At 56.6% G+C, this 20,369-nt stretch overlaps 1 protein-coding gene and 1 non-coding gene across 6 annotated transcripts; both read left to right on the plus strand.

Moving 5' to 3' along the window:
- Positions 1–266: 266 nt before the first annotated feature.
- TNPO2 (transportin 2) lies at positions 267–20,320 on the plus strand. Of its 5 annotated transcripts, none has more exons than XM_044254117.1 (25): positions 267–456; positions 4,680–4,791; positions 5,457–5,532; positions 5,619–5,768; positions 9,224–9,330; positions 9,415–9,548; positions 9,626–9,707; positions 9,782–9,904; positions 10,011–10,129; positions 10,938–10,998; positions 11,099–11,264; positions 11,473–11,625; positions 13,600–13,825; positions 14,031–14,202; positions 14,683–14,769; positions 14,850–14,957; positions 15,049–15,207; positions 16,258–16,345; positions 16,532–16,630; positions 17,190–17,285; positions 17,552–17,657; positions 17,904–18,003; positions 18,083–18,157; positions 18,299–18,426; positions 18,511–20,320. In XM_044254117.1, the coding sequence occupies exons 2-24, from the start codon at positions 4,693–4,695 to the stop codon at positions 18,404–18,406; spliced, it is 2,694 nt and encodes an 897-aa protein (XP_044110052.1). In that variant the 5' UTR covers positions 267–456; positions 4,680–4,692; the 3' UTR covers positions 18,407–18,426; positions 18,511–20,320. The 5 variants fall into 5 exon arrangements, with proteins under 5 accessions (XP_044110052.1, XP_044110051.1, XP_044110053.1 ...); XM_044254116.1 differs by lacking the exon at positions 267–456 and adding an exon at positions 2,271–2,448; XM_044254118.1 differs by lacking the exon at positions 267–456 and adding an exon at positions 3,079–3,191 and having other exon boundaries at positions 17,582–17,657; positions 18,299–18,400.
- LOC122911075 lies at positions 13,883–13,951 on the plus strand. The gene has a single exon (XR_006385400.1). It is a non-coding gene; the product is annotated as a small nucleolar RNA SNORD41 (small nucleolar RNA).
- Positions 20,321–20,369: the final 49 nt, after the last annotated feature.

Genomic DNA, 20,369 nt, shown 5'->3' on the forward strand with positions numbered 1-20,369 from the left:
TGGAACAGGAGACCTGCCCCTCTTATTTCTAGCTAATGCACTTAGGCTTGTCTGATTTAATATTTTCCACATTGGCTCAAAGTTCTCTCCCTCCTGCTTTGGGGATGGTGAGCTGGCCCAGGTGTAACCTTAGCCTTGGGGATGTAGTGTTGGGGGAGGGGACATAGGCAGCCAATGTCCCACCCTTACCTCCTTCCTCAAAGGCACCAGCAGCCGCTGGATCTTTAAAAAGAAACACAAGTGGGAGAAGTAGGTCGGCCCTGCAGCAGCTCAGCCTCTTTTCTGGAGTGTCAGGAGGCAGGAGAAGCTGATGGAGTCCCAGCATCCCCGTTCACTACATTCACCCGTCCTGACCCGGGGAAAGTCTGAAGGGGAGGACGATCGAATTCAGGGTTTGGTGAGTCGCACAGTTGCGGCTTCAAACTATTCTGGTGCCTGTTAGTTGCGTGATCTTGGGTAAGTAACAGCCTTTCCGTGTTTTAAGTTCTTCATGTCTGAAACAGGGGTAAGGGTGCGTTGGCGGCTCCTTCGGTTAAGTGTCTGTCTTCAGCTCAGGTCACGATCCCAGGGTCCTGGGATAGAGCCCCATATCGGACTCTGTGCTCAGCAGGGAGTCTGCTTCTCCCTCTCCCTCTCCCTCTCCCTTTGTGTGCTCTCTCTCTCTGACCTTCTTAAATAAATAAATAATAGGGGTAGAATATGGAAGCATCTCTACAGTCAAGTTCTAAAATAATGGTAATATTGAAGTCAACATTAACCCTGACATTATTTAAAACAGCTGTTATTGTTTCTCCAAATGAAGCAATTGGCTTGGGTTGGGGGACCTGTTTGAGAAATGGTGACCTTTAAACGTGGCTGCTGTGTGAAGAGATGCTCGGACAGGGAGGCTGTTGTAAACGGAGAGGACTTTGTCTCCCATCTCAGATTCACGGTTGGGCACCGGCTCCTTGATTTTCTTTTTTGTACTGAGCGCTTCTAGTTTGGAGTAAGTTTGCTGTGTACAGGGTCTTATGATAGGCAGTAAAGTAGGTGCTTAAGAAATAGGGATACGAAGTGCCTGACTGTCTCAGTCGGTAGAGCATGTAACTCTTGATCTTGGGGCCATGAGTTCAAGCCTCACACTGCCCATGGAACCTACTTAAAAAACAAAAGTAAAGTAAAAGAAATGGGGGGAAAAGCCTGGATTCGCAACTTAAATCCACTAGCTGGGAGTAGGAAGAAAGACTTTTGTGATTATACGAGGGCTAGTATCGTGGACCACAAAGACAGCAGGGGTCACTTTATTCTGCCTGACTCTCTTCACTCCCGAGGCTTGCGCAGGACCACTGGAAACTTGACACATAAACAGGAGAGGGTGAGCATGAAATTCCCTCGCGCATCTCCAGCCCTCTTCCCATCTGACCCTTATCTGGGGCATCTCCCAACCCTGAGCAGAACACTCCATTAGCAACCCCTCCCGAAACTTCCAGTCCCAGTCCCTCAATATCACTCTTCCTTCGGCTCAACGCCCACCTTCAGCGGGGGGATGGGGTGGGGTGGAGTGGGGTGGGCGGCGGCGTTTCTCCGAACCACAAGGTTTTGAGCCATAGCCAGAATCCGTAGGCACGGTGACGCGGGCGCACGGTGCGACGGGATTTGTAGTTCCAGCTCCTCAGGGTGTGCGCGGGAAGGCCATTGCGCATGCGTGAGCGACCGCTTTCTGCACGTGTCCCTCCACCGGGTTTCGGTTTTAATAAGTAAAACCCGATTACTCCTTTAGTAAGTCTCTGACTGGCGTTAGACGCCAGCCGACCCTTCCCAAGTGTGGAAGGCTCAGTACTGACTGGAAGGAGAGGACTTAGGTACCTTTTTTCCATAAATGAACAGAAGGGCACTGACTTTGGCTAAGGGGAAGTTGGCTGAGATACCAGTCCCCTTCCTTCAGGCTGGACCAAAAACTGACCTGCCTCTCTTGGAGCCAAAAAGTTCCTCAAGGCAGGGCTGGGTTGTCCTTGGAGATTAAAGGGCTAGCTGATTAAAATCAGTAAATATTGGCTTAGGGCGTGGCTGAATACAATGAAAGGATGGCCTTGAGACTCTCCGGGTAAAAGCCAAGTTTTCAAAGAACAGTTTGCAGCGGGCCTGGTAATGCTTAACTTGGTGATCTCTAACCCAGCAACCTAGTCTTAAGCCCATTTGACTAGCCGGGAAACTAAGACTCCCGAGTGGCCCTAGGTTGCCTCTTCTTTTTTTTTTTTTTTTTTTGGTTGCCTATCTGTGGATCAGCCTGGCCAGGAGATGGGGAAACAGAGGGCCCAGGGTCTCTAGCGTCTCCCTCGTCTGCTGCTCCACTCTTAAAAGAGGTGCCCTACTTTGTTCTTAGATGGCGCAAGGATTACGAAGATGTGTTTCATCATGACCCTGCCCTTGCCTAAATTTCCTGGTCTGTTTCAGCTCATTCAGCTTCAGGTAGGGAAAGAGGTTAGCCCTTTCACTTCAGCGTTGATTCATTTCGTTTAGAATTTTATATCCTTGTGGGTTTTTCTCATACCCTTGTAAAAAGTATCAAACAGTACTGGAAAATAAATACACAAAATGTGCCTGAGGCTTCTGCAGGAACGCAGCCTATCTTAGGCACTCCCTTTATGTGGCTTAGTCCTTCCTTTGTGTCTGGGGTCTAATATTCACGCTAGACTCAGGAAATCCCTCCGATCTTTCCTTGAGAACACCTACGGTACTCTTCTCAGGAACCTTCTGGATGCGCGGGGAAAGGCCCTCTACGAATTCGTAGAGAAGGGGGTGAAAGGCACAACTGGCTGTGGTCGAGAGGTTCACGGGCCCACCAAATACCGAAAGTCCTATGCGCCACCAAACTCAGCTCCTACAAGGAAGCAGCTGTCTGGCAGGCGTGAGACGCTGAGAAAACGAGACGCTGGGAAGACCAAACGGCCAGAGAGGCCAGGCGAGCAGCCAACACTTCGGTCACGTGACCCGGCCTCGGCTGGGCTTGGGTCTCCCCCGTGCCGGGCCACGTGTTACGGCTGTGCCTTTCGATTGGCTCGGCTGGGTCAATTTGAACGGCGTACGGAAGCCGCCGTGGTTCATCCACGGCCGCGTTTTTTTTTTTCATCCCCTCTCTTTGGCTCCCTCCTTCCGCGGGAGTCTCAGGAGAAGCCGCAGCGCACGGCGCCGCTGCTGCCACCCGGGGCCGGGTAAGTGGGCCTTACCCGAAGTCCGACCGGCTGAGCCCGGGCTTGCGTTGACCCTCCCGGGGCTCTGGATCTGCGTTGCGCGCGGCCCGGCCGTCGGAGCCGCGCCTGACCGGGAAAGGCCGAGAACCTGGTTTGGGCCCCATTCGCGAGGCAGTGAGAACGGGCTGAGGCGGGGGAGGGGGAAACCGAGCCGGGGCTAGGGGGCGGGGCCTCGGAGCCGGGCTAGACCCCGGTGCTTCGAGAATCGGGCCAGTGTGGCGGCTGGGGTCGGGCTGGAAGGGATCTGGGGGAAGCGCCTGGGGACTGCTTAGGGCCTGATTGGGGAACGTCGCGAGGATCGGGTGTGTGTGTGGGGGGGTACTTCGACAGGGTTTTGGTTGGATCTGGTTGGGCGAGGTCTCATTGAAAAGTTGGGGGTGTTCTTGGACCCTGAGAAGGAGGGTCGTCGGACTTCGTTCCAGAGGGCTTTGCTAGGTCTCACTTCGAGGCGTCGCTAGGATCCGTTGAGGGGAGTGCTGTGGGAGGTGTTCGGACGGGCCTAACTAGGGAAGCTGCAGAGATCGGAAGAAGTGGGCTTCCACTTCGAGGTGGTGGGGGCCTTGTCCAAACTTGATTGGGGGAAACAACAGAGATCTGCCAGCAGGAGTTAATGCTGACTAGGGCAGGAGGTGGTGGTAGCGGGGAGACTTGGCCAGACCTGATTAGGGAAAGCGACAGGGACCTGTCCAGGGGTCATCTTTCACAGGGTGGCCGACTTGGCAGGCTCTCATTCCGAGAGGCAAGTAGGACCTGTCCGGGGATTGCTTCGGATTCGATTAAGGGGAATCTCTGGATGGAGTCTGGCTAGGCCAAAAAGAGGAGCGTCTGGCAACCGGCTCCGTTTGGAGGAACGGATTAGGGGAGGTGGCAGAAATCGGGACGACTGGAGTACCTTGGGACCGTGCATCTGGGAGGCTCAGGGGCCAGACCGAGGCGGAGGAGGCGCCTGGGATCTGGCGGAGCTTGAGGTCTGGATTTCGGAAGAAGAGGGCTCTTTGGGGACCGTGTCTGGGCCAGGGAGATCGCGGGGACAGGGGCGCTATCGCGGTCTGGAGCAGGGCCCTGGATGGAGAGGTGGCTGGGGCCTTGCCTGGCGGCCGTGAGGCTGGCGGAAGCCGTAACGCCCGCAGCCGGGGGAGGCGGCATGGGCCGCCCTGGGACGAAGGCTCCGTGCTGGGCCGGATGAGGCCCCGCCGGCCCCCGCCACCGCCTCCCTCGGCCCGCTTCCAGATTCCCTCACCTGCGCTCTCGAGCGCAAGACCGCGCGGTCGTGGATGGCGCATCTGGCGGGGACCCCGCACTCGGGCTGGTGTGGATCGGCAGCCTCCGCCTGTCCACCGAGGGCGCTCCCGTCGCGCTGCCGCTGCAGCTACCTCCACGGGGGCTCAGCCCAGTTCTCACACGGGGCCCCTGGGACCCAGTGCTGACCCCCGGCCCCTACCCCCGCAGCTCACCTTGCGCCATGGACTGGCAGCCAGATGAGCAGGGTCTGCAGCAGGTCCTGCAGCTGCTCAAGGACTCGCAGTCACCCAACACAGCCACGCAGCGCATCGTCCAGGACGTATCCTTCCTTCCTTCCGGGGTCTAGGGGGAACAGGGCAGACCCTGAAGGCCAGGGGGAAGGGCTTGACTCCCTAAATCCCAAGTTCACAGACTCTCTTAGGGCAGGAGCTAGCTTTGGCAGAGAATTTGGGGTTAGAATTCTTGGGTCCCATTTCTAGAGGAAATGTGGCCCTGTGGGGGAGGGGGCTGGCACTTAGATTTTGCTTAGGTTTGTGGTTACCATTTCTTTTTCCCAGGCGATGCTTAGTTAAACTTAATAAGTTAAAGTTTAAGGTATTTAAACTATTAGCAACTTTCACTTGAAAACATAGATTCCCTTCTTTTTTAAAAAAGCAGGCAACATGGGACTGTTGATGAGCAGGACTGAGTAGCCGCTGCCTCGGTTGGGCAGAGTGGCTCTGGCAGCCCTCTCCTGCTCCAGCCAGGTCTGAGAGAGTGGATGGGAAGCTGAGGCGTGCTTTCCCACCGGCCTGCTGACTCCCACCCGCCCGGTGATACTGGTATGCCTGCAGCGCTGGGCTGTTCTGGCCCGGGGCTTGACAGATGGGGTCTCAGGAGCTGTCTGCCTGGTCCCAGTGGTCAGAAGGACTTTTGGCTACACGACAGTAAGGGAACCCACCTGGGGAAGGCCCTTGTCTCCCAAGTCCCTTAACAACCTGGCAGAAACTCAAACAACTGAACCAGTTTCCCGACTTCAACAACTACCTGATCTTTGTCTTGACCAGACTCAAGTCGGAAGGTAAGCTCTCAGTGCCTCCCCCCGGATTCCAGCGGGACCCCTCTTTCTCCTCCGTGCTCCCCTGACCCTCTGCCTTCCTGCCTCAGATGAGCCAACTCGTTCCCTCAGCGGTCTCATCCTTAAGAACAACGTGAAGGCACATTACCAGAGCTTTCCGCCCCCCGTGGCCGACTTCATCAAGCAGGAGTGCCTGAACAACATTGGCGATGCCTCCTCGCTCATCCGAGCTACCATAGGTGAGAGCGGGCGGCACCCCGAGTTCTTACTCCCAGCGAAGGAGCTTTTCAGCTTGTTTTTTGTTTTTTTTTTTAAAAGATTTTTTAAGATTTTATTTTATTTATTTGAGAGAGAGAGACAGTGAGAGAGAGCATGAGCGAGGAGAAGGTCAGAGGGAGAAGCAGACTCCCTATGGAGCTGGGAGCCTGATGTGGGACTCGATCCCGGGGCTCCAGGATCACGCCCTGAGCCGGAGGCAGTCGTTTAACCAACTGCGCCACCCAGGCGTCCCGAGCTTTTCAGCTTGTTAAGGGCATCGATTCATTGGCTGCTCCAGTACGGTGGGTGGTAGTACTGTTGGTGTTGCCATTTTTCAGAGGAGGACACTGAGGCACAGAGGTGTAAGGGCCTTATTTGGTGAGTAGCAGAGCGCAGAAGCAACCAGCACTGGTCTGTGCTTTGAACCACTCCCTCCCAAGACAGCCATTCCCACTCTGGAGACGGTCACTCAATACCCAGGATTCTTTTTAGATCCTGAGGGTGTAGCACACTCGGAAGACAAGTGTATGCCCCCCATCCCCTCCTGTGGAGTTCGTGTTTTCAGCTAGTTCTCACCAGTAATGATGAGGTGAAATGGAAGTTTGGCTTGTGTTTGGACCTTCCTGACCCCCAGGAGGGCTGCCTGAGCAAGATAACAGGACAACTGAGGGGGCGCCTGGGTGGCTCAGTGGGTTAAGCCTCTGCCTTCCGCTCAGTTCATGATCTCAGGCTCCTGGGATCCAGCCCCACATCAGGTTCTCTGCTCAGTGGAGAGCCTGCTTCATCTTCTCTCTCTGCTTCCCTACTGTGATCTTTCTCTCTCTGTCAAATAAATAAATTAAATATTTGGGGGGGGCGCCTGAGTGGCTCAGTGGGTTGGGCCGCTGCCTTTGGCTCGGGTCATGATCTCAGGGTCCTGGGATGGAGTCCTGCATCGGGCTCTCTGCTCAGCAGGGAGCCTGCTTCCCTCTCTCTCTCTCTGCCTGCCTCCATCTACTTGTGATTTCTCTCTGTCAAATAAGTAAATAAATTAAAACTTTTAAAAAAAAAAAAAAAAAAGGACAACTGAGAATTCTCCAGCAATTTTACCTCCCGCCGCTTTGCTACTGAGAAACACCAGCCCAGCTCTTTTTTTTTTTTTTTAAAGACTTTATTTATTTATTTGACAGAGAGAGATTACAAGTAGGCAGAGAGGCAGGTAGAGAGAGAAGGAGGAGGAAGCAGGCTCCCTGCCGAGCAGAGAGCCCGATGCGGGACTCGATCCCAGGACCCCGAGATCATGACCTGAGCCGAAGGCAGCGGCTTAACCCACTGAGCCACCCAGGCGCCCCCAGCCCAGCTCTTTGTTACTGACTTTGCTTCTTTTCCCACCTTTACTGAGGTGTGGTTGACACACAGCCGACTTCTGTTTTTTATTGTTTAGATTAATGTCAACTTTTAAAAGTTGTCTTTAGAAGAAAGTTCTATATGACTTTTAAAAGAAAAGACATTTGCTTGCAGTAAAGGGAACACAACGTTAAAAATGTGCAGTAAAGACAGAAAAATAGTATTAAATGTGAGCCAGATACTGTCTTGCTAGAAGTCCTGATCTTGGGGCTGCTACCCATAGGCCTGATGACACCCGCTGTGAGGCCAGCAGAAGGGTCTGGACTTACCAAGTTCACTGCGTAGCTAGGTTCTGCTCTTGAGTGTTTGAATGAAGGTATTGAAGCTTCTTGTAGCCCTAGGAGCAGGTGCTTTTATCCGCCAGTGAGCCACAGAGAGGTTGGGCCATGTGGCCAAGGTCGCACAGCAGGGGTGGGACTGGGACTGCATTCCCAAGTCCTCACAGTCTACCTGGCGCAGGTAACATCTTCCTAGCAGAAGCAGGAGGCACGGTCATCTGGAGGGATGGCGGGACCGAGTTATCCCTGCTGGGAAAACACTGCCACCTCCTGGCTTCCAGTACCCTGTCTGCACTGCTCTTGCCCTACTTCAGCTCGGCTGCCTCTTGGCCCTCGTGCCGAGCATGCCTATTGCAGGCTGCCCGTGGGCTCCTGCAAGTCTCCCCAGGGCTTTACGGGCTGCCACAACCTGCGCCTGTCACCTCTCAGCCCTCACCACCTCCCTCTGCCCGCCCCCACCTCCGCCCTCTGACTCCTCACCGGTCTGGGAGCGCACCTGGCCTGCCCTTGCCCCAGGCCTTTTGCGCGCCTGCCTTTCCCTCTGCCTGGGCAGCAGGACGCTCTTGCCCCGGGGAATTGGACAGCTCCTTCCTCATCTCTTTCAGGTCTTTGCTCAGATGTCAAGGTATTACCTTGGGTGAGGCCTGTTCTAGCCACCCATTTTTTTTTTTTTTTTAAAGATTTTATTTATTTATTTGGCCGACAGAGATCACAAGTAGGCGGAGAGGCAGACAGATAGAGAGAGAGGTGGAAGCAGGCTCCCTGCTGAGCAGAGAGCCCGATGCGGGGCTCGATCCCAGGACCCTGGGATCATGACCTGAGCTGAAAGCAGAGACTTTAACCCACTGAGCCACCCAGGTGCCCCTAGCCACCCATTTTTAAAATGGGGCAACTGGCTGATTTGGTCAGAGGAGCCTGAGACTCTCTATCTCGGGATCATAAGTCCAAGCCCCACGCTGGGTGTAGAGATTACTGAAAAAATAAATACATAAATTAATTAAAAAAAAAATTGTTGCCCTCAACCTCAGCCGTTGTCTGCTGTCTTCTCTGCTTTACTAGCCCCCCTTAGCTTTCGGCACCTAGCCTCCCAGGTCTTTTGCTGGTTTATTTATATATTTGTTAACTTTAAAAAAAGAAAAAATATATATATGTATATACACATATGTATAAGTTTAAAAGATTTTATTTATTTATTTGACAGACGGAGATCACAAGTAGGTAGAGAAGCAGGCAGAGAGCCCCACGTGGGGCTCCATCCCAGGACCCTAGGATCATGACCTGAGCCAAAGGCAGAGGCTTTAACCCACTGAGCCACCCAGGCGCCCCCAGATTTTATTTATTTTTTTCACAGAGACAGACAACAACGAGAGGGAACAGAAGCAGGGGGTGTGGGAGAGGGAGAAGCAGGCTTCCTGCTGAGCAGGGAGCCGATGCGGGGCTCCATCCCAGCACACTGGGATCATGACCTGAGCCGAAGGCAGACGCTTAACGACTGAGCCACCCAGGTGCCCCTTGCTGACTTATTTTTACCTTGAAACCTCTCTCACTAGATAGCTCCCAATAGCAGGGATTTTGCGTTTAGTTCTGTGCTGCATCCCAGAGCCTGCAGCGGAGCTGGCTTACAGTAAGGCTCAGAGGAACTCGAAAGGAAACTCGAAAGGGTAGGGCTTCTGGGGGACTGCACACAGACAGCCTGTGAGCCCGCGGAGCGAGTGCGGCGGGCCCGCACCCAGCACCCAGCCTGAGGCAGCGCCCTCTCCCGGCTGCCCCAGGCATTCTCATCACCACCATCGCTTCCAAGGGCGAGCTGCAGATGTGGCCCGAGCTGCTGCCCCAGCTGTGCAACCTCCTCAACTCGGAGGATTATAACACCTGTGAGGTAGGTGGCCAGCTGTGGCCCACCTGGGTGGGAGCTGGGACGGGGCCGGGGTTCACAGCTGTCTGCCTACTCCTCTCCACTCAGGGAGCCTTCGGAGCCCTGCAGAAGATCTGTGAAGACTCATCTGAGCTCCTGGACAGTGATGCCCTCAATAGGCCGCTCAACATCATGATCCCCAAGTTCTTACAGTTCTTCAAGCACTGCAGCCCAAAGATCCGGTGAGTGTGACTCCTGGCGGGGGAGGGGGCTGGAGGGGGCGGGGTCAGGGTTGACCCAGGTGCCCGCTCGCTTTCAGGTCCCATGCCATCGCCTGCGTGAACCAGTTCATCATGGACCGGGCCCAGGCACTGATGGACAACATCGACACGTTCATCGAGGTGGGCTGCCGGGCCGGGGGTGAGCAGGGCAAGGGCCGAGGTCCATGCTGCCGCTGATCCCACCTTCCCTGCAGCACCTGTTCGCCCTGGCCGTGGACGATGACCCTGAGGTGCGGAAGAACGTGTGCCGTGCCCTGGTGATGCTGCTGGAAGTGCGGATTGACAGGCTCATCCCCCATATGCACAGCATCATCCAGGTGAGTCCTGCCAGGCAGGCACACGCGTGCTGTGGGGGCAGGCGGCGGGTTGGGGGAGGCACCCCTGGCTGGACTGGGCCTTAGCCTTTCTCCCACTCTACCCTAGTACATGCTGCAGAGGACCCAAGACCATGATGAGAACGTGGCCCTGGAGGCCTGTGAGTTCTGGCTGACGCTGGCCGAGCAGCCCATCTGCAAGGAAGTCCTGGCCTCCCACCTGGTCCAGTGAGTGCCAGTCCTGCCCTCTGCTCTGCCTCAGCCTCTGTCCCTTGCTGTGCTCTGCCTTCCCTCTGGTTATTCCCTGTGTTACCCTCAGTCTGTATCCTCTGTCTCCCTTTACTTTCTATCCCAGCGTATGTTTATTTAGCAAGTATGGTAGTTTTTAGTGACTTAGAAATTAGGTAAGTTATAGGTGAAAAAAATGAAAAGTTGACAGAGGCTTCAGGTATAGCTGGATCCAGGTGCTCAGAGGATGTAAAAGACGTCAGTATGGTCTCAGGTCTACACACTCTGTGTTGTCTTTGTCATCAGGCCCGACCTTCCTCCTTTGTAGTGCTGTGGCTTTCTGCTACCTTCAAGCTTAGGGACCTCAGAGGAAAGAAATTCTCTCTCAGCTAGTATCTGCAGCACAAGTCCTAGGGCTGACCCTCCTTGACTAACTTGGATCACTGCCTACCGCTGAGTCATGAATCAAAGTTTCTAGTCCCCAGGTGCATGGAGTCCAGCTGGGGAGACCAGCTTCCCTGCCTGTTGGCTTGTTTGACGTGGCCCATCCTGGGGAAGAACCCTAAGTCCTCCTTGTCTTACTGTATGCTAGGGAGCATTCACTGTCCTAAGCTTTTCAGTGTATTCAGAGGTCTAGAATTCCCTGAGTGGCCAGGTCTGGGTCAGGAACCGTCTTGTGGAGCCAGGAGTGGTGTCCACTTTGTCTCAGTCCCAGCGGCTAGAACTAGGTCAGGATAATACCCCTAAGTTCCATACATTGCTTCTGGCTTGACGCTTCTCCCTCAATGAGCAGCGTCTCTCCCAACAGGTTGATCCCCATCCTGGTGAATGGGATGAAATACTCGGAAATCGACATCATTCTGCTCAAGGTCAGTCAGGGCCCACTGTCGGGCATGAATGGGCAGGTGAGGGCCGGGGCATTGAGGCTGGGGGCCCCGCTGGTGCTTAGTGGTCTGCCCGGCCCCACAGGGGGACGTGGAGGAGGACGAGGCAGTCCCTGACAGCGAGCAGGACATCAAGCCACGTTTCCATAAGTCCCGCACAGTGACACTGCCCCATGAGGCTGAGCGGCCCGATGGCTCGGAGGACGCAGAGGACGATGATGATGACGATGCTTTGTCTGACTGGAATCTGAGTGCGTGGCCCGGCCTGTGGGGGCTGGGTGGGTGGGGGAGGGCAGCAAGCCCAGGGGCTGTCTCTTGGGAGGCGATGAGAGGCCTACTCAGAGCAGATGGTGAAGGTGCTCACATGATCTCTGATCCTGTGGCTACAGTCTAGGAGGCTGGCAGCCCGTCCAAAAGGGCTTCCCTGAACCTGCTGCCTCATCTCCCCTCCCATCCCAGGGAAGTGCTCGGCAGCCGCGCTGGATGTCCTGGCCAATGTCTTCCGGGAGGAGCTGCTGCCTCACCTACTCCCCCTGCTCAAGGGACTCCTCTTCCACCCTGAGTGGGTGGTCAAAGAGTCAGGCATCCTGGTGCTGGGCGCCATCGCTGAGGGTGAGTGCCCCGCTGGCTGGCGTGGGAGGGCCTGACCTCGAGCCCTGTGCTGGCGCGGCACGCCGGAGCTGGCCCGGGCCGGGCTGTGCTGCGTAGCCGTGGGGCCCGGCTGAGCCCGGCTGAGCCCAGCCGCAGGTTCTCGCTCTCTTTCAGAGGCCTGCTCGGTCCCCACCAAACAGCTCTGGGACAGGAATTTTCCCCTCCGCCTCTGGGCCTGAACGGAACCCCTGGGCGCCACGATGCAAGCCCTCCTTCTAATTCTTGCCGACAGCAGTTCTGTGAGGGGTTCGGCACAGTTAAGGCTACAGCAGTAACAACAGGCAGCCCTCCTGATGAGGCAGGGGTGTGCAGATGGGGAAACGGGGCGGGGGGGGGGGGCGGGAGCTTGACACCATCACACCGCTTCCCGGGCCGCCCGCGGGCGTGTTACCCGCGTCACTCGGGAGCAGGCGCCGCAGCGTCCAGGCCTGTCGTGCGAGGTTCAGGCCCGGCGGCAGCAGCAGCCTTCACCCTGGTGAGCTTTTGAAATTTAGTTAAGGAAAGGTTTCCTTGTATGATAAGCACAGCGCATGTTACGGTAACGTCACGTGTGCGTATGTTCACGGGCTTCCTGAAGGTTCTGCGAAAAGATTTTAATGGGAGAAAATTTAGAGGAATTGACCCTTGGGTCTCGGATTATCAGGTGGTGTGCTGTTATCTGTGTTCTCTGAACAGGCGCTACGTTCACAGTTTTTTGGTTTTTTTGTTTTAATAACTTGAGGAAGAGCGAGATCAAGAGATCATGGAGAGGAAGTGGGAGAGGGAGAAGCAAACTGCCTGATGTGGGACTCGATCCCAGGACCCTGAGACCACGACCCGAGCTGAAGGCAGATACTCAGTCGATTGAGCCACCCAGGCGTCCCTGTTTATGTGTTTTGTTTTGTTTTTTTTCCAAAAGATGAAAACTAGAAAACTCATAAACATCTAAGAAATGTTTCAGAAGAAAAGTACTTGGGGTGCCTGGCTGGTTGTCAGTGGAGCATGTGACTCTTGGTCTTAGGGTCGAGAGTTCGAGCCCCACATTGGGTGTAGAGCCTAAGTTTTTATTTATTTACTTTATTATTATTTTTTAAATTTTAATTTGTTTACTTATTTTATTTATTTATTTATGTAATATATATTTTTAAATTTTATTTATTTGACAGACAGAGATCACAAGTAGGCAGAGAGGCAGGCAGAGAGAGAGAGAGGGAAGCAGGCTCCCTGCTGAGCAGAGAGCCCGATGCGGGGCTTAATCCCAAGACCCTGAGATCATGACTTGAGCCAAAGGCAGAGGCTTTAGCTCACTGCGCCACCCAGGCGCCCCTGTATTGCTTAAGTTTAAAAAAAAAAAAAAGGAGGCACCTGCATGGCTCAGTTGATCAAGCATCTGACTCTTGATCTCAGCTCAGGCTTTAATCTCAGGGCTGTGAGTTCAAGCCCTGCAGTAGGCTCCAAGCTGGGCATGCAGCCTACTTAAAAAAATAAAAAATAATTTTTTTTAAGATTTCTATTTATTTGTTTGACAGAGAGAGACCCCAGGAGAGAGGGAACAAAGCAGGGGGGAGCGGGAGAGGGAGAAGCAGGCTTCCTGCCAAGCAGGGAGCCCGATGTAGGGCTTGATCCCAGATCCCTGGGATCATGACCTGAGCTGAAGGCAGACGCTTAATGACTGAGCCACCCAGGTGCCCCCCAAAATAAATAAAATTTTAAAAATTGGAAGAAAAGTACATTGTATCCATGTTGGTCACTGTGCTGCCCGACCATCTGTGAATCCGTGAGTGACTGTGCCAGGGCGGCGCCGACGGAGGGGAAAGGCAGATTCGGATGCCGCCTCCAGCCTGGCTTTCCCAGCCTCGGCGTCCCCCGCGTTAGGTGCTGCTGAGCTCTGCCCAGGAGGGTGGCTGTGGCTGGCTCCAGCGGGGCTCAGGCTTGCCCTCGTGCCCGTCCCTGCAGGCTGCATGCAGGGCATGGTGCCCTACCTGCCTGAGCTGATCCCGCACCTCATCCAGTGCCTGTCGGACAAGAAGGCCCTGGTCCGCTCCATTGCCTGCTGGACGCTGAGCCGCTACGCCCACTGGGTGGTCAGCCAGCCCCCCGACATGCACCTCAAGCCCCTGATGACAGAGCTGCTCAAGCGTATCCTGGATGGCAACAAGAGGGTGCAGGAGGCGGCCTGCAGGTGACCCTCTACCCCCGGCCCCCCGCGGCCCCCACCCCTGCCCCACCAGCTGCCTTCTGGGAAGTGATGACGCTCGTGATCTTGACCTCGTGCTGATTTCTCACGTATTCGTACTGTCTGATCCCAAGGGCATCCCTTTCCCCTCCCGTCCCCCACAGGCCCAGCCCCACCTATAGCCACCCACTAAACCCCTTCCCCACTCCAGTGCCTTTGCCACCCTGGAGGAGGAGGCCTGCACAGAGCTGGTGCCCTACCTCAGCTATATCCTGGACACCCTTGTCTTCGCCTTCGGCAAGTACCAGCACAAGAACCTGCTCATCCTCTATGATGCTATCGGCACCCTGGCTGACTCCGTGGGCCACCACCTCAACCAGCCGGTGAGACCCCACAGCATTTCCCTCTCGAGCCCTGTGCTCCTCTGCTGCCAGTGACCTGGCGGCGACCCTGTGTCGCACGCCAGGGACATGGCCGTGACCTCAACAGGCAGACAGACAGACCTGGCCCCCGCCCTCGCCCTGCTCTCAGTCTAGTGGGGGAGACAGACAGTTATGAGACAGTGTGGTAAGTGCTGTGCTGGGGAAGCTCAGGGGCCTGCGGGAACCAGGAGGAGCTGACCCTGCCTCCGAGGGGGCAGAGTGGGGCGGGTGGGGCAGGGACAGTGAGAAGGGAGCCGCTGAGCCAGGCCTGGAGGTCTGGCTGGATGGCAGGGCCTCATAGGGCCCCCTGAGCCACAGCAAGGAGCTCAGATCTCATCGCTCAGGCAGTAGGTGCCTCTGAGTCACAGGGAGCCCTGCTGGTGCCAGGCTGCCCACCCCCCCCCCCACCCAGGAAGCCCCAACTTCATGCTCCCTCTCCAGGAATACATCCAGAAGCTGATGCCTCCGCTGATCCAGAAGTGGAATGAGCTCAAGGATGAAGACAAGGACCTCTTCCCTCTGTTGGAGGTGGGTGGGCTCCTGGCCAGCTCCCAAATGCCCCGCCCCATCCTTCTGGAATTCACCTCTCCTGCCCTCCTCCCAACCAGTGCCTGTCGTCAGTGGCCACTGCCCTGCAGAGCGGCTTCCTGCCCTACTGCGAGCCCGTCTACCAGCGCTGCGTCACCCTGGTGCAGAAGACTCTGGCCCAGGCCATGGTGAGCCTCCCACCGGTCCCTGCGCTCCTCTGTGGCTACCCTGGCCCCGGCCCGCTCCCCTTACCTGCCTGGCCGCCCCGTCTTTGCCCAGATGTACACCCAGCACCCTGAGCAGTACGAGGCCCCCGACAAGGACTTCATGATCGTGGCGCTGGACCTGCTCAGCGGCCTAGCCGAGGGCCTGGGCGGCCACGTGGAACAGCTGGTGGCCCGCAGCAACATCATGACGCTGCTGTTCCAGTGCATGCAGGTGGGTGGCCCCCCACCCCCACCCTGTGAGCCCGCTGGCGGCGGGGCAGGCCTCCTGTGGTGACGCGAGGCCCTGGGGTGCCGAGCGGACATCTGGAGGAGGGGACCCACGGGGGAGAAACATGCTTGTCTTTATTTTAAAAAGTGATTCAAATAAGACATGACTCAAATCTCATTGAATAAGCTAACAACAGAGAAAACTAAAAAGAAAAACCAGGGCGCCTGGGTGGCTCAGTGGGTTAAGCCGCTGCCTTCAGCTCAGGTCATGATCTCAGGGTCCTGGGATCGAGTCCCGCATCGGGGGCTCTGCTCAGCAGGGAGCCTGCTTCCTCCTCTCTCTGTCTGCCTGCCTCTCTGCCTACTTGTAATCTCTCTCTGTCAAATAAATAAATAAAATCTTTAAAAAAAAAAGAAAAAGAAAAAGAAAAACTAGAGGTGCCTGGCTGGCTCAGTCGGTAGAGCATGTGACTCTTTTTTTTTTTTTTAAGATTTTATTTATTATTTGACAGAGAGAGATCACAAGTAGGCAGAGAGGCAGGCAGAGAGAGAGGAGGAAGCAGGCTCCCTGCTGAGCAGAGAGCCCGATGCGGGACTCGATCTCAGGACCCTGAGATCATGACCTGAGCTGAAGGCAGCGGCTTAACCCACTGAGCCACCCAGGCGCCCCGAGCATGTGACTCTTGATCTCAGTCAGGGTTGTGAGTTCTAGCCCCACGCTGGGCAGGGACATGACATTAAAAAAAAAGTGGAAGAAATATAAAAGCAGAAGCTCCCCCTAGCTCTGTACACACGCACGCCCGGTGTGTCAGGGTGGGCAGCGGCTAGGACTGCTCCCTGCCTAGTGGTACCCCAAGCGAGGCAGGGGTATACGGTGGTTCAGTGTGCCCCGAGTCCTAGCTTTACAGATGGGGCCCATGATGGGGAGTGACAGGGTCAGGCTGTGCCCCAGGGACTGCTCCCCCAGCTGCCCTACCCTGAGGGACTAGTCAGGACCCCTCTGGTTGGGGGGCATGGAGCCTTGCCACACTGACCGTTCTCTGACCACCCCCAGGACTCCATGCCTGAGGTCCGGCAGAGCTCCTTCGCCCTCCTGGGAGATCTCACCAAAGCCTGCTTCATCCATGTCAAGCCCTGTATCGGTAGGATGCCACTCTTTTCATGACCCCATGACCCCAACTCTGGCCTCAAGTGATGAAGAAATGACTTTGGGAGGACAGTGACCAAACTGGGTCGTATTCGTACTGTCTGATGGGGTCAGCCGGGCTGGGTCCAGGAGCTCGCCCTGGCTGGCCCTCCTGCTCAGCACTCCTCCTCCTCCCCACCAGCCGAGTTCATGCCCATCCTGGGCACTAACCTGAACCCTGAGTTCATCTCTGTCTGCAACAATGCCACCTGGGCCATCGGCGAGATCTGCATGCAGATGGGTGAGTCCCTGGCAGTCCCCGCCCCTCACTCCTCGATGGCCTGTTCCCAGCGGGGCACTGGACCTGGCCTCAGCCTGACAGGTCCACATAAGAGAGCCCTGGGGCTTCTTGAGGGCCTCTGTGGTGGGGCACGCAAAGGAGACTTCTCTGAGTCCATTTCCTGCAGGATCCTGTGCACCCGTGGTTGGTTTTTCCAAAGAGGCTGAACGGGCAGTGGGTTCTCTTTGGACTGTTTGTGACCTCCGGCCCTGTGCAGTGGCCTGAAAGGCCCAGTGTGATTGCTGGGGAGATTGTGGCCGTGTCCTCCCTCCCCCTCCCCCCACAGGGAATCTGTGGGTAATGGTGGCCTAACCCTGGTGTTGAACAGTGACTCCAAGGAAGCTTCTGGTGTTTGGAAGGTGTGGGTCTGTCCCTGGATGGTCATGGGTCCTGAGCGGGGCACCAGCTGGAGAATGTTCTTTGTCCCCTCACTGGTTGCAGTTGGCCAATGTCTGGGTGCAGCTGGGGATAAGCAGGGGTGCTGTGGGCTCCGCGGGGCTCTGACTGACGGGTCCCCCAGGGGCGGAGATGCAGCCCTACGTGCAGATGGTCCTCAACAACCTGGTGGAGATCATCAACCGGCCCAACACGCCCAAGACACTGCTAGAAAACACAGGTGGGCACCAGGCCTGAGCAGTTGCTGTTCCCTTACCTGGACTTGGGCTGCCTGGCCGGGAGGGTACCGGTGAAGAGACTTTGGGAAAGAACCAGGGATGGTGTCTGGGAAGACCTGAGAGGGGGTTGTGGAAGAGCCCCAGGGAAGATGCTGGGCTCAGGGGGAGACCCTGGTGGGGCCTATTCCCTTGGGGCCCACGGGGCGGGGCTGGTGCCTCGTGCCAGAGGCCCCGCCACGTACCGTCCCGGGGCCGCTCGGGGTTGCAGGTCGCCTGACGAGTCCCTCTGCCATTCCAGCCATCACCATCGGCCGCCTGGGCTACGTGTGCCCACAGGAGGTGGCCCCCATGCTGCAGCAGTTCATCCGGCCCTGGTGTGTGACACCTCATCCCCCCCGTGTCCCCTCCCCCAGCCCGAGTGGGGCCTGTGTCGGGCGGGTGGGGCGGGCCTGACCCGTTCCCAGGCCTGTGTCCGCCCCCGGATGCCCGTCCTAGCCCATCGCCTGCCGAACCCCCGCTCCACCCACCACCACCCCCCTCCCCGACCCCACTGCCCCCCACAGATGCCCATCATGCCCCGGCCCAGCCAGCTGACTGCCTGCCGCTCACCTCCCCGACAGGTGCACATCCCTCAGGAATATCAGGGACAACGAGGAGAAGGACTCAGCCTTCCGAGGCATCTGCATGATGATAGGCGTCAATCCCGGGGGCGTCGTGCAGGTCGGGGCCGCCGGGCTCAGAGGGAAGGCGCTGGGGCTGGGCTCGGGCGGCCCCTCACACAGGACCTGTCACGTTTCAGGACTTTATTTTCTTCTGCGACGCTGTAGCCTCCTGGGTGAGCCCGAAGGACGACCTTCGGGACATGTTTTATAAGGTGAGCTCCTGCTTAGCCTTGATGTTGTCCTGGGAGGCAGCGGGCGGTGGGGTGGGGGGAGGGAGGAGGAGCCTCCCCGGGGAGAGGCTGCATTCAGAGGGCTCTGCTGCAGGGCACGCCTCACCTCCTGCTTCCCCGCAGATTCTCCACGGCTTCAAAGACCAAGTTGGGGAGGAGAACTGGCAGCAGTTCTCAGAGCAGTTCCCGCCTCTGCTCAAGGAGAGGCTGGCTGCCTTCTATGGGGTCTAGACGAGCATCACGACCGCCAGGTGAGGAGGCCGCATGCCAGGGGGCCGTTGGTGTTGGGTGGGGGGGTGCAGAGCGCCGGCCCTGACCCCCGCCTCTCCCCACAGGTTTCTGTCTGCGTCGTTGGAGGGGTTGCTGGGGAGCGCGCTGCGTCCAGAAGTCGCCGTGCCCTGGTCGAGGGGGGTTAGGGAGGAGTGAGCGGGACCCAAATCCAGACGCCTTCCCCGTCCACCTACCTGCCATGGGTGTGTGTGTGGCCTGCCGGCCAGCGGGCAGGTGGGTGGGGTCTCCACACTCATCCTACAAATGGGAGGGGGGGGGACTTCTTGGCAGCAAGGGCCCTTTGCTCTCCATCGGGGTCACCTCAGGCAGCCCACGTGGGCCAGCCTCGCGGGAGGGAAGATTCAACACGGCCGACCAAATCCGGCTTAGGATGAGGCGAGGGGAAAGCAGGCGGGGAGGGGGGTCCTTGTAGAGACACGTCCACTCACATGTGCACACGTGGACACACGCATGTGCGGCGCCACAGCCAGCCAGGCTGGGCCAGCCGCCCCACCATTTCCCCGACTGCATGGAGACAGTAGAATTAGTGAACCCCTGAGTTAACCCGTAAGGCCTTCCGTGTAACCTGCATCTAGAGTTTAAGAAGCTTCTGCTGTTTTGCCGGAATTGGTGATTGGGGAGGGCTGGGTGGGTTGGGGGCCTCCGCTGGGACCCTGGGGCGGGGGACAAGGACGGCCATCTCTGGGCCGCCCAAGTCAGCACGCGCACGCTTGGGACCTGCTCCGCACACTTCCTGCCAGCTCTGTGGCAGCCGCAGCCTGTGTGTCCCCTTCCTTGCTCTGTCCCAGCCAGAAGAGCGGGGGACTGCCGGAGGGGCTGGGTCTGGCCAGAGGCTGCCCTTTCTCACCCCCACCCCCACCCCACCCCACCACCACCACCACTGTGCCCCAGTGACTTTTGAAGACACTGGGCCAGGGTCTTTTTCCTGAAGAGAGCTGGGGGCAGCCCGAGCTGCTGATCCCTACCCCTGCATCTCTCCATAAGCAAGTCTGTTTCAAGGGCAGCCCGTTTCTCTGTGCTTTTGAGAGCCGCCCTCTCAGGTTCCAGCCTGAGTTTTAACTTGAGGGCTGGGGCTGGGCCATTTAATCCGTGGGATCAGGGATGAAAGGTTATGTTCTAGCAAGAAGGAAATCGAGCCCTTTGGAGGAGGAGAATGTGGTCCACCTCTTGATCCCACTCTCTGTCCCTGGGGCTTCCTGTTCATCAACAGCTCCCTGTGGGCTAGAAGACCCCATGGACAGTGATTCGAGAGGAAATTCTGGGATGGGCTGGGGATGCATTCACCGTGTGGGAGGCACCCCAGAGAGGGGCCATGGTTATTTCCCAGTTGGCCTCAAAACTGAACCGGGCCCTGCTGCCCCCTTACTGTTTTCCTTTTTCTCCTCCCCTACTTTTACTTTTCTGGGGGACCTTTTGGGGGTTATGTGGGGCTTTGATTGGATTCCTACATCCCGGGGCTTGTTCTGTTCATCCCTACAGGGCCCTGGACCCAGACGCATCATAGCCCTTTGTCTTTCCCAGACAAGGTTGGGCCCTGCCTCTATTCCGAGGGGCACTTGGTGCACATTCCATTAACTCCGCTGGCTTCCCTACCCTGTGAAACTCCAGCAGGTCTCTGGAAGCCATTTGTTTAAAAAAAGAAAAAAAAAAATTAGGTACCATTTAATTTTCTGGTAATCCAGTTCTTTGGAGCATCCTCTGCTGGGTCTTGGGGTGTGTGGATGGATTGGGTGTCTGATGGGATTGGTGACCCCTTCTCCACCCAGGATGGGGGGCTCCAGCCACCTTCAGGGAAGGGGAGCCTGGTTCTAGTTTTCTTTCTTTTCTTCTTCCTCTTCTTTTTCTTCTTCTTCTTCTTCTTTTTTTTTTTTTAAGAAAACTATTTAATTTTTTTAATTTATTT

Source organism: Neovison vison, chromosome 6 (genome assembly GCF_020171115.1).
Source record: "Neovison vison isolate M4711 chromosome 6, ASM_NN_V1, whole genome shotgun sequence".
Classification (NCBI taxonomy): domain Eukaryota; kingdom Metazoa; phylum Chordata; class Mammalia; order Carnivora; family Mustelidae; genus Neogale; species Neogale vison.